Raw genomic sequence first — 12282 nt, 5'->3', positions numbered from 1 at the left:
GTGGCTCACAGTTGCCCCTTTTAATCCTTTCTTTTGCAGGTCTGATTCTGCAAGGAATGGGTTTAGCTTCAAAGGGATCAAAGACTATCTGGAATGCTACCGGTAGGTGAAATGGTGATCTGGAAACAAACTGTCCCACATGTTCCTCTGCTGTGGGCTGCCACTGTTCCACAGGCTCTCAGGCATCTCTTAGCATTGTCCTTGAGGTGCCATTGTTTATCATCACTTCATGCTGCTCTTACCCTTTAGTGGAATAACAAAGGAAAGTCAGCCAGGAGGGCTGGCACAATTTTACAAGCCCTACAAGGATATTTAAATGCCATTTTCTTTGGCTTATTGTCAGTGTTGTCTGAGAGAGGTTTCTACATATCTTGTTTGCTTGAATGTGAGTGAGAAGTAGCTGAAGGGTGATCTGGATTATGCAAGTTGTGAATACTGTGGGTCTCTGATGAATCCCCTGGTTCCCCAGCTCCTTGTGCTTCTCTGAGCATGACACCTGCTTTCACCTAGTAAATGTGTCCTACTTGGAAAGAGCTGAAAACAACCCCCTGACTCTGGGGTTCCATGAGCTGTTGGCTACCTGGTAGTCCTAGTTGCTTCTGGGACATGTGCCAGATGTGGAGCCCTTGGATAAATATTCTTTCATTCATAGAACTTGTTCCTCAAAGGCCACCTCTGCCTGCAGACGTTGGCATTGGAGCAAAAGGCTGACACTACAGTCTGGTGTTACAGGTGCATCTTGACCAGAAGGCTTTTGTGTCAGCCAGAGATGATGTATTTGTGGTGTAACACAGCCTTTGCCAGGAGGGAGGGAAGGTTTATTAAAGGTAGGCTATGACAGTTGTGTTGGGTTGATGTGGCCAGAAATGTGTATTCTATCAGCATCTGTTGCAGCCGGGTGGGGTAGTGAGTTCCTTATATCCGTGGCACATACTATCTGCTAATGGGCCATCTTTAAGACAAGGTGGGGCAATCATCTTTATCTTTTCCACCCATCCTTCCTCCAGGAAGATATAATCTGCTTCTGGCACATTAAGTCCCACTGTATGAATGATAAAATTACATCATTCCACTGGGAGATGCTCCAGCCAGGGGGAGGAGGCAAGCCTTTCCTACCTAGATAAAAAAGCTGAGATTTTGAACAGTCTTTCCACTGGATTCCAGAGGAACACCAGACCTTTCCACATCATTTCTGGATGACAGTACTGCTGAAAGCTCTTTCTCTGTAATAGAGGCTTGCATAAAGAGGTCTGACCTCTCAGTCTTAGCTCATTATACTGGGAGTTCTATAGCTTCCAAGCTTTCTGGAGCTTGTGGACTCTCAGTGTAGCTTTCAGCTGTTTGTCCCTGTTTATCTTTCTGGTGGTTCAGGAGTATTTGGGTAACTCTCCTAGCTTTTCTTCCTCTAAGGAGCATTCTGTGCAGGCAAATTCTCCCCTTAAGGAAAAGCATCTCCTGTCTTGATGGTGTCAACAGTGTTCAGATCATCACCACACAGAGATTGTTGCTTAAAGCTGTGACAGCTGCCATCTTGCTGCATGAGAGACAAACCCTGCGAGTGGATGTGGTGAGGGGAGGTCTTATAACAAACTCCCAACTTCTGTCCTGTAGGAGTGGGAAGCTGACACCATCCCAAGTAGCCAAGAACATCATTGCCGTGTTGGAGGACTGCGACAAATCCACGCCACCACTCAGAGCTATAGTGCAATGGGACCAGGAGCAAATAATGCTGGTAATGTCCGCCTCTGGTAGGAAAGGGGCCTCTGCCGTCTCAAGGGCATAGCATCCATTAGAAGGGCCAATATACATAGAAAAATAAGTACATTTTTCCTTCCTCTGTGTTTAGAGGACTACAAACAAGTTTGCTTTCCTTCCTACAAAGAGAGGTAGCATTAAAGCAATCTGTTTCCTGCTGGATGACTGTTTATAATAGGACTTCTGTTCTTACGTGGCATTCATTAGTGTAGATGGTTCCAAGTTGTAGTTTCCCACCAGCATATGGTGAAAGAAGAAAACTTTGATAGACTGGCCAAGAAAGCCATTTTTTATATCCATTCCAATACTGATGATGACCTTCAGCTGAGCTAAATATACATAACATATGCTTTATGCTTTTTCTTTTTCTCTGTGCAGATGGCTGAGGCCTCTACTACTCGTTACAGGAATAAGTGTACCCTGTCTTGTCTGGATGGCATCCCAGTGTGCCTGAAAGAAGAGTTCAAAGTGGTGAGTTTCCTTGTCTAGCTGCCAGTTCCTGCTACAGGTGGTTAACCTGGACAACACACTGTGACAACATTTTCAGACCAACTTCTCAGCAGCAGCCTGAGAATATGTTTGTTATTAGGGGTTGTATGTGAATTTGTAGTGAATAGGATTAACAAGTTTTGCAGGGTGAAGATAGACCTTGCATACAGCAGACATGTTCCATATCTTGATCTCTAATTCACACAGAGTAGAGGGTGGATGTGGATAACAGTCTCTTATGATGAAATAAGAATGTATAAAAGCATCTGTACAGTGGGTGTAACTGTTTGTATTTCTCAGGCACTGACTCTGCTCCACTGGCAAAGTATCCCTCTCTCCTTGCCTTAAAATACACATGCCAGAAATACACAAGTTACTTTGAAAATCGCTGCTGACAAAGATTTTTACCTGTGGCCTAACAACAGCTAACAGTAAATGCTTCTGGCAGTGCCATCAGGCTGTTGTAGGCTCTGCAGAGACCTACCCCTATGGTGGGAGTTCTGTTTATGTACAGATTCTTCTGTTGCTACCTTGAAGTAAAAAGTACTTAGCATACCCTGAAAATAAGTCCATCTGTTATTTTGGCATTCAGCTAATCTTGATGCCAGCCTTCAAAGCATGCAGATATGAAATGTAGCTCTGTCCATAGAAAGAAGGAACAGAGAGCTGTGTGCTGTGAGGCCAAGGTGATCTTAAGCCTCTGGGCATAGCAATTGCATTGCTGCAGGGAAGCAGGCTTTGGCCATATACATGTCTCTGCTCTTCTGTATCATGGTATGAAAAGGACTTCTCTGCACAGGAGAAGGACCAAATATTGAATGGTTAAGTGTCCCTCCTGACAGAGGCCTACACAGAACAAGTTGAATAATGGTGCTCCCTAGCCATTGCTTACCTCCATGGATCCTAATGTTTGGGATCTGTTGTGATGTTAAAGTGTGCATGTGCTCCTTTGCCAGAGTTTTAGAATGAAAAATCATGTGTTTTCTTGCTAAGGTACCTTACCATCACCGAGTGGGAACAGTGTATCTTGGGACACAGCCCGAAACAAAAGATGCTACTGTGGCCAAGAAGCTGCGGGAGGCTGGGGCTATCATTATTGGGGTCTCAAACATGCATGAACTAGGGACTGGAACAACTGGATGCAACCCTAATAGGTAAAAATCCCTTTCCTTTCTTTTCTCCCAGTCTAGAAATACCTATGATTGTCTAGAACTTACAGGGAAGGGTACAAAAATAAGGGGAAGCATGACAGAACCCTGGGGGTATAAAAACCTAGTACTGTAGATTTGAGGGTTAGAGTAGCTGTGGAAGCGTGAAGGCTTCTGAAACCGAAGGAAGGAGAAGGCTCCAAGTGTTTGTCAGGCCTTACAGGCCTGGAGGAGTGAATGTTTATAGGATGACTCGTAGACAAAAGCTGTGACAGAAAACAAATAGTCATGTAATGCTCAACCTCAGTGATGGCTGAAGGCCTAGAACATTGAGAAAAAGGTACAGTCATCTCAGGAGAACATAGTGGTTTTACTTCCTAGCTAAAACAGGTTCACTGAATTTGCTTTACTGTGGTGAATTCTCTAGCTGTAGCCAAGCTGAGAATGTAGTTCCAGAGCAGTGGTGCTCATAGCCTTTAATAAGCCTTGTGTAGAGCCACACTTGGTGCATGTGCAACTAGGGCTCCCCCTTGGCTGCAGCAGCATGCCAGCATTTCCAGCATTTCCTCACTGTGGGAGGGCAGCTGGATACCCAGTGGCTTGGCAGTGCTATGCTGGCTGGGGCTGTGGTTAGGCTGGAGGTGTGGGGAGCTGCTCCTTGGGAATAAAGGGCAGAGCTGAGTTGCTTGTCTGTAAGGATTGCTGGCCACTAATTGCTCCACCTTTTGGAATTGTATCATGCACTGTGGCAAGCAGTAATGGCGTGGTGCCATTGTCAACAGAGGAGCTGAAGTGGCATCTTTTCTCTTGCTTTGGGCCTCTTTTGGATGGGCAGCTTATGCTCACAGGAGATTGGACTCTGGGGCAGAAGTCTTTTTTGCATCGTGTTTTCTAGGGACATGGCATGTTCTGAGATTAAATGGCTCATCTCCTTACCAAGAGGTCAGAATCCCTAAGCTGTGTTTCCAGATCTTTTCCTACCCTCTAGTGCAAACAGTCCTTCTAAGAAAAGGTTAAACAGTCTTTGTCTTCTTCAGGTACCACAGGATCCCTAGGAATCCCTACAATCCTAACCACTTCACAGGTGGGAGCTCCAGCGGATCAGCAGCAGCTGTAGCAGCAGGTAGGTGGTCCTAAATGGAGTTGGTGGGAGGAAGGTCCTTAACCAGAGTACCTCAGGCTTTTCGTTTTTAAGGGGGATTTGGGTTTAGTAGCTGAAGGGAACCTCTAGCTAAACAGAGAGCCCTCTGTGCTGTCTTGGATACAACTGCTGGTAGAATGAACAGGACAACATGATGTGTCTCTGATCACAGGCCAATGTGTGGGTTTTTTTGTAGGTCTCTGCCCTGTGGCTATTGGCACAGATGGAGGAGGCTCTGTGAGGATTCCTGCTTCATTCTGTGGTGTGGTGGGGCTGAAAGGTAGAGCCCTTTAATCATGTCTTGTTTGTTGTTCCAGATAGAATGCCACAAAAAAGTCAGACACTTATTCCTGTGAAGTAAAATTTTACCAGAGAAACTCTGAAATATAACACCCTGAGAGTCATGAGGGTTAGACTGGCAGCATGGAAGTATTCTCTACTTTCTGTTGAACAGATGTTCAAAAAACCTAACTTACTTACATCAAATGCTAAACAATATATGCCTGCTGCTTTTCCTTTCTACCCTTTCCATTCTGCCTTTCATCCAAGACCAGATACTCAGCTACTACTCTCTTTCCATCCTTCACATGTGGTCAACTTGACTAATCTTGATTCATCTGAGGACGATCATGATGATGACAAAATGCAACTGGTCAGAAAGGTGATATGAGTACTTGCAGAAAACAGCTGGTGTTAGGCATGAAGTCTCACCAGTGAAGTGGGTGAGACCTCCCATCGGGTGCTGTCTCCTGCTGTTGATAATCCTGCTTCTGCCCCTCCATCCTCCACACCACCAATGCTGCTTCTGCATATTTAAATACAAATATTCCAAAATGTCCCTGCATATATTTCCCCTCAACTAAATAATTCCTATTGGGGGAAACCTATTTCACTATTCATATGTTTCACTGATGAGACAGATTGGAGTCAGCAGCACAGGGTACTGAAGGATGAGAGACTGGGCTCTGAAACAGCAGACATAAAAGTCACTGGCAGGGGTTTGTTGTTTATTCTGGGTGCACCAGAGCCATCTAGGTGGCTCTTCCTAGTGACTGATGATACCCACCTAAGTTCCATTTCTTGTTTTCCAGGTACATTTGGGCGCATCAGTTGTCATGGCAGCTTGCCACTTTCCTACTCCACAGTCAGTGTAGGTAAGAGGACTTGTAAGAGGACTTCTGCTCTACTTCAGCGGCCTTGCTGTGTGCTGCTCTCGCAGGGGAGACAATCTCTGCCTAGAAAAGACCAGGGGAGGAAGGTACTAACTAGCTCTTGTCACTTTTTTTGTAACTGGTCTCTTTTACAGGCCCTATCTGTACATCAGTGGCAGATGCAGCCATTGTTTACAGTATCCTTGCTGAGCCAGATCTGCTCTACCCATACGGTAGGTGAGCCCGCTCCCTCCCTGAAACCAGATGCTCTCCCTTCCTAGAGGCATCCTAGAATAAAAGGAGGAACTCTTCTTTGTTCCCTGCAGGACTAAAACAGCCCAAAGCAACCCTATCTGGTATGTGTGCTCCTGACCTGAAAAGCTTAAAACTGGGAGTGGACTGGACATTTTTTAAGGTGCCTGGTTTATCTCTATCTTTCAGCTGCTTTGCAAAATAAGATTTTAAAGGAGCTCAGTGCATTCATTGTTCTCTAGTCTGTCATCATTACAGCTTCTCATATTTAGTCCTGTAGTTGGAAGATAATACAGCCTGTGTGAAAACATCAACATGGAGATATTTTTTCCTAAGGCAGCCTTTTGAGTGAGGGTCTGTTGGAGGCATGAGGAAAGGTAATGACTGCTGCTGATTCTATGGGAAGCAATGCTTCTGAACTGATAACAAAAGGCAGTTAGTTTAAAATCAAATGAGGAAAAAGAGTGTATCCACTTGGTGACAGTGCTGTAGCTGCTGAGTATTATTTCGTTATTGCAATGTAGAAATTTGGTTTGCAAGATAGTATTGCTTGAAAATTGTAATGCAGCCCCAGAAATGTGATCAGGATTTCTTCCTAGAGGTACAAAAAAGACTCTTACTAGCTCTGGCATGGTGCAGATGAGGAATATTCTCTGCTCTGGAAAAGGTGACCTTTCCTTTTCATTAGGAAGCTGTTGTTTTGCAGCATGTGACCTAAGTCCTGTAGGACTGTGTTTCACTGCTGTTAGGGACAGGAACAAGGAAAGCACCATGAGGACTTAAGTCCTGCTGAGTGTGCTTACCAAGAGGAGTAGAGCAGTTACTAAAGTTCTTTCCTCTTATTCTTTAGGCATGTGATGCTGAAGTCCTGTCTGTCTGTGAGAAAGGTAAAGAGGGAAAGTCTGTAAGTCTCTTACTGTGCTTGATGTTATGCTGTCACTTGGTGCTCCTCTTATGTATGCATTAAACAGCTCTTACCTGAAGTCCTTAAAGGCAGTTGCTTGAAGGGGTCTGGCTGGATAAACAGCAGTAACTTTGCATTAGGGAAACCCCCTAACTGCTGAGGGTTAAAAAGCTCAGCAGTTGTAGCCTTGTCATATTACAATGGAAGAATGCAGTCCAGTGTACTCAGCCTCTGTGTATAAAGACAGATCTGTGGTTGGTAATGCTTACTCTGCAAGCTTTAATGTAAAAGACTTTTAAGGGAAGGCCTTGTTTAACAACATAATGCTCAGTATTAATACAGTGCTAGGTTTTCGTGATATATCTAGTTGTCTGGTATTTCCTTGAAATTAGCCAAGTGGTGCCTTTAGGGTGCCTTTGTCAGAGTTTAGACTAAGCAAAATTGACCCTGGTGCGTACTTGGGGGTGGAAGAGAGAGCCTCTACAATGCCTTGTATGGTAGTTGCATTGGAGCTGAGATAGTTCACAGTATTCATGCTTTGCCTGGATTTTCTTCACCCTCCTGATTTCCCTAGACACATTTCTACATTTATAGAGTTTTCTTAGAAGAGATGGACCATAGGTAAGCTTGGGTGTTTATGAAGAAGTTGGGGTCACAGAAAGAAGATTCTTTTTAGACTGCAGAAGATAGACTTTTCCTGAAGTCTTGGTGTTGTTAAAGTGCATCAAGATTTAGTGGCCCTGTATTATTTACCTGGTCTCTTTAGTATTCCCTGGTTCCTTTACCATTATGGTTCAGAAGAGTCTTTGAATGGGAATTTCTTGATACTAAATAATCACTTCATGCTGATAGAACACTGTGAAGTGCTCAGGGAAACATTGTCAATCCTTTTACTCTGTGGCTTAAGTGAGAGGCTAGAGGGGTGAGGTGAATTTGCCTGAAATACAGCAGGTAAGTTAGGGACCTGTCTGCAATCTCCTGCCCTGTTGGAATACTGAGATGTAGTTAAGTTGAAAACATTTCCCTAGAGGAAGCAGCTGTATTCATGCATGCCACGCACTGAAGATGCTGGCCTGCAATGGCGTATGGGGCCTCTCACTCTGCAGGGGTTGGAGATTTGCATCCTTTCTGTGAAGTCTGGTGAATTCAGGAATGCTGTTTGTGCTTTACCTGTCTTGTACACAGCGGTGGAGCACCTGCAGAGTTTGGGAGCCAGTGTGGTTGAAGTCTCTCTTTCAGAGATGGAGGAAGCACGAGTGGCACATGTGATCTGCATTCTCAGTGAGATGAGGGACTTCCTGCAACCTGACTTCAATAAACATTTCCATGAAATGGTAAGTAGCAGCAGCTTGGAACAGTGTCAGTAGTTGTTCTGGCTGATACAGAACAAATGTCATGTCAGTGCAAAACCTGAGGTCCTCCTGCGCTTCTATGACAAACTACTTATTGGATGACTACTGGTACAGAAGAGCAGACCTGAAAGAGAGCTCCTGGGCTGTCGCAGTTCAGTTTCCTGCAAGCAGAGCCTTGATCAGTTTTTTTTATTTCAGAATTTGGAAACTCGGGCTAGCCTGGCCTTGGCTTCCCAGTTCACAGCTCTGGATTATATTAAGGTAAGGAACATACTGCGGTGAAGGCTGAAAGGAGGCACTTAGTGAAACTGTAAAGGTGGGATAGGGGCTGCTCTTAGCCTCCCCATACCCATGGGAAGATGTCACCCAGCTGGCCTCTGTTGTGAGAGCATGCTACATGGTAGGTCACCACAGAGGATATGCCACCTGTCCTACACCCTGATTCCATATTGCAGAAATGGTGCCTTTTGCAAAGGCAGAGATGCTGATGGGCAGAGTCTGCCAACATCAAACATGAATTTTGTGAGCCAGGAGGGTCCATCAGACAGTATTCTATCTGCTTGCAGGCAAATCGACAGAGAACTCGGAGCATGAGATTTTTGCAAGACATCTTCAGAACTGTGAACTGTATCCTTACACCAGGTATTGGCACTCTTGGCTAAAGACCCAGTTCTCAACAGCTGTGTGGTGCCTTTTAAGAACAGTTAAAAGGCACATTCCCTCCTCAGTTTTAAGAGTATGACTTTTGTGCACTTTGCTGTGCCTTGCACCTTAGAAGATAATGCAGCCTGATTAGAAAGACTGCTGTATATTTCTAGACTTACTAGTTGTATCCATGGTACTACATCAGGTTGCCCAGAGAGCCTGTGGGATCTTCATCCCTGGAAATATTCAAAAACTGTTTGGACATGATCTCAGGCACCCTGCACTACTGACCATTCCTGAGCCAAAGGTTAGACAAGATGACTTCCTGAAGTCCTTTTCAAGTTCAGTCACTTTGTGATTCCTCCACAGCTGTTCCTTGCACTGCCCCAAGAATTTATGAATCTGACCTCTTGACTGGAAGCAGTGATATGTCCTTCACAGTCCGGTCCATGAGGTAAGCAAAGTGCTACTTGCACTACAGAAACAAAAGTTTGAGAACAACTGGAAAAGAACTTCAGACTGTAAGATTGCCTCTACTGAAAAAAGGATCAATTCGCTTCTGTCCCCAGGAATACTGATGACAGCTTTTTCCTTCTAGGTTCATGCAGCTTGGTAACTTTACTGGGATTCCATGCCTTGTGGTGCCTGTTGGATATTCTATTACTGGGCTTCCGATTAGCCTCCAGGTGAGTATATGTTCTTTGTGCATGCTGGGACATAAAATTCCCAGCTGGCTTTGTCCTGAAGCATCACAACCAGGTCCCTGCTGTTCCACACAGCTCACTTGAGGAGCCATTAGGTAGTGGAAATAAAAGCTTTAATTTGGAGGTGATTGCCTCACTCCTAAATGGCAGAGGTCTCTTTGGGTATCTTTGAGAAAGATTTCTCTGTCTCCCTATCTACTAGCATCAATACTCAGTACTGGTCACTACCCTTTCCTCTCTTATTTCTGTAGCTTCTTTAAATCCTTACCCCTTGAAACAGGTCTCATGTAAAGGAAAGATTTATGTCTTGCAATTGAAAGTCACACAGCTGCCTTTATCCCAAGTACCGTGATGCCATGCTTACTGGGGTAAAAGGAGAAAACATCTTTTGAGGATGTTGTGGGGAGGAAAATTGTTCCCAAGGCTTTCAAGAGTATCTGTCTGCACTACCTTTTTTCATTCATCCTTCTCCTTCTGCCTCTCATCTTCTCCCAGGTCATGGCAAAATGGTGGGATGAAGCTGTTCTTCTGAGGATCGGCCTAAAGCTGGAGCAGTTCCGTGACCAGACCAAAAAACCATCCATTTATTATGACATCCTTGCATGATGGAGCAACCAAGATAGGAAACAAGCCTGGTTTTTTTTTCCCTAGTCTGACCTGACCAAGTATTAGAGTGAACTTGTTTTCAGTGATCATTAGAATAAGGCTTGGTAGCAGGCCCATCTGAGGAATGGGGACAAAGCACTATCTAATCAGTCACTGAGGCTGAGCAGACATAATTTCTGCTCCCTGCTTAGTGGATGGTCCAGTTTATTCTAGGGAGACTAACTGTGCTAGCTAGTTGGATTTTTGTCAACAGGGAAAGCTGCAACTATCTTCCACAATTTCTTCCCATGTAGGGGTCCTGTGTTATGCATGGAAGGCAGTTGCATCTGCAGGACTGCATGCAGGCAGTTCATACTACTGTTACATGGCAAGATACAACCTTAACTTTTTGACAAACAACTCCTCCTCCAGGACAGAACAGAGGTACTGTTTCTGAAGGGGAAAGGCAGCAAACACTGCCTAGCACCCTCAGAATGAGGATGATCTTAACCAAGCTGCATTTAGTATTTGTTTTGGCCCTGTACTCAGGCACTGGGAGCAAACCATAAAGCCTGTAACTAAGGAGGTGTTGCTGCCAACAGTGCAAAGTCTGCCCAACGGCTGCATGTGTCTGCCCCTGAGTCCTGCCTCCCTTCAGCCTGGCATGCAAGGGGAGGAAAAGCCACACCATGAACCCTCCTTGACTCCACCCCAAAGCCCTGGTGCACTGTTCTGGTTTTCTTTTGCACACCTCCATTTCCCAAGCTAAGCCTTGGAGAGCCTCTTGTCTCCTGCTGGTTGCTTATACATAAGCCTACTTCTAAATGGAAGAAACCACTGGATGCTGTAAAAAACTGTTCAAGGGGTGATAAGCCAGCTCAGGTGGAACTTGTAGGAAACATAATTTGCAGGAAATGCCACTGAGCTACTGCAAAAATTGAAGCTGGATGCAAGAAAGGTGTTGCAGAAAGCCATATGCAGCAAAGAGCCTGCTCTAGATAATTTAAAGATAAGGTTGGCTTCTTACTTCCTAAAGTAATCAAGGTCAAAAAGTATGACATGGCTGTAAGCCACCGTGTTGTTTTATTGAAAGGCTCCAGACTGCAAATTCCCTAGTACCTTTGTCCTGCCTGCAATATTAGGGCCATGTGAACGGAAAGGCTTAGGAGTAACTAAACCTAAGCATTTCATACTGGGGTGAATGCTCAGAGGTGTCTCCTGTTGCCTGCCTTACCAGGCATCCTGGACTTGTGATCAGGCTGCTGAAGAACTGTTCTACAGACAGCAGAGATCACTGTATTCTTATGGAGCTTGGAAGGAAAGAAGAAAGTAGTTGCAGTTTCTCAGTTTTGGGATTTTTTCCCCATGCCTACAATACTCCTTTACCAGAGCTAGCACTTTACTAAGGCTGAAGTTGTCAGATGGCACCTGAATTGCTGTCCCCTGCTTAATTACACAAGTTAAAACATCAATGCCTACTATCAACTGTCACTAGCATGCATGGTTAATTGTACCTTTTATCTTGAATTCCTCTATGGGATACTGCCAGTTTTTTCACTGCAGTCTAGTATAGCTCAGCTTTAGGAAGAACAGTCTCAAAGCAAAGTATTTCCTGTATTACTAACGATAAGTTTTTAATACTGCCAGCATAAATTACAATGAAACTGCTGACGTGTACTGCTTAGCAATTCAGGGAGTTGGTAAGTGTTTCACAAGAATAAATTTCAGCTAGGAACATTACTGCTTGAAGGAAATAGATAAAGCTACTTATTTCAAATCCCTTCCTAAATGCTACGTTACCCTAAAATTCCAATTTCAATATTTGGTTCATTGGGTGAGAATGGCGAGGGGAACTCAGGTTACTAGGAGGAGAGAGGCTAAAGTAAACAGTTGTTTTTTAAAAATACCTGCATCCTCCTAACAGTGGGAAGAAGAAAGAACTGAGTTTTTACTGACTGTCAGTAACTCAGCCTCCCTTTTCACACACTGCTTCCTCCCTTTACCTAAACATATCTCAGCAATACACAGTGCCAGGGCAAGACTTTCCTAGTACTGAGATCACTAAAATAAACTTTACTCATCCTGGTGAAAGGCTCCTGTGTTTCCTTTTTTCCCCAGCTGTTAGTTTATCCAGATTCTACAGCAGACCAGTTCCT

The 12282-nt window shown here is 44.5% G+C and overlaps 1 protein-coding gene across 1 annotated transcript in view; it reads left to right on the top strand.

The window, feature by feature from the left end:
- The window catches only part of LOC130248335 (uncharacterized), a 46311-nt gene extending 34094 nt beyond the window's left edge, over positions 1 to 12217 (top strand). Inside the window, exons 6-21 of the mRNA XM_056482047.1 lie at positions 40 to 102; positions 1612 to 1732; positions 2134 to 2226; positions 3238 to 3398; positions 4430 to 4515; positions 4730 to 4813; positions 5625 to 5687; positions 5840 to 5917; positions 6011 to 6099; positions 6787 to 6823; positions 8026 to 8174; positions 8391 to 8453; positions 8759 to 8834; positions 9207 to 9291; positions 9436 to 9523; positions 10037 to 12217. Of these exons, the coding sequence (XP_056338022.1) occupies positions 40 to 102; positions 1612 to 1732; positions 2134 to 2226; positions 3238 to 3398; positions 4430 to 4515; positions 4730 to 4813; positions 5625 to 5687; positions 5840 to 5917; positions 6011 to 6099; positions 6787 to 6823; positions 8026 to 8174; positions 8391 to 8453; positions 8759 to 8834; positions 9207 to 9291; positions 9436 to 9523; positions 10037 to 10147 (1447 nt within the window). The 3' untranslated portion in view covers positions 10148 to 12217. The remainder of the gene's footprint in view (positions 1 to 39; positions 103 to 1611; positions 1733 to 2133; positions 2227 to 3237; positions 3399 to 4429; positions 4516 to 4729; positions 4814 to 5624; positions 5688 to 5839; positions 5918 to 6010; positions 6100 to 6786; positions 6824 to 8025; positions 8175 to 8390; positions 8454 to 8758; positions 8835 to 9206; positions 9292 to 9435; positions 9524 to 10036) is intronic.
- The last annotated feature ends 65 nt before the right edge of the window (positions 12218 to 12282 follow it).

Source organism: Oenanthe melanoleuca, chromosome 1, assembly GCF_029582105.1.
Source record: "Oenanthe melanoleuca isolate GR-GAL-2019-014 chromosome 1, OMel1.0, whole genome shotgun sequence".
Taxonomy (NCBI): domain Eukaryota; kingdom Metazoa; phylum Chordata; class Aves; order Passeriformes; family Muscicapidae; genus Oenanthe; species Oenanthe melanoleuca.
Note: the sequence above shows the minus strand (reverse complement) of the source record. Positions and strands in the feature narration are given on the sequence as shown.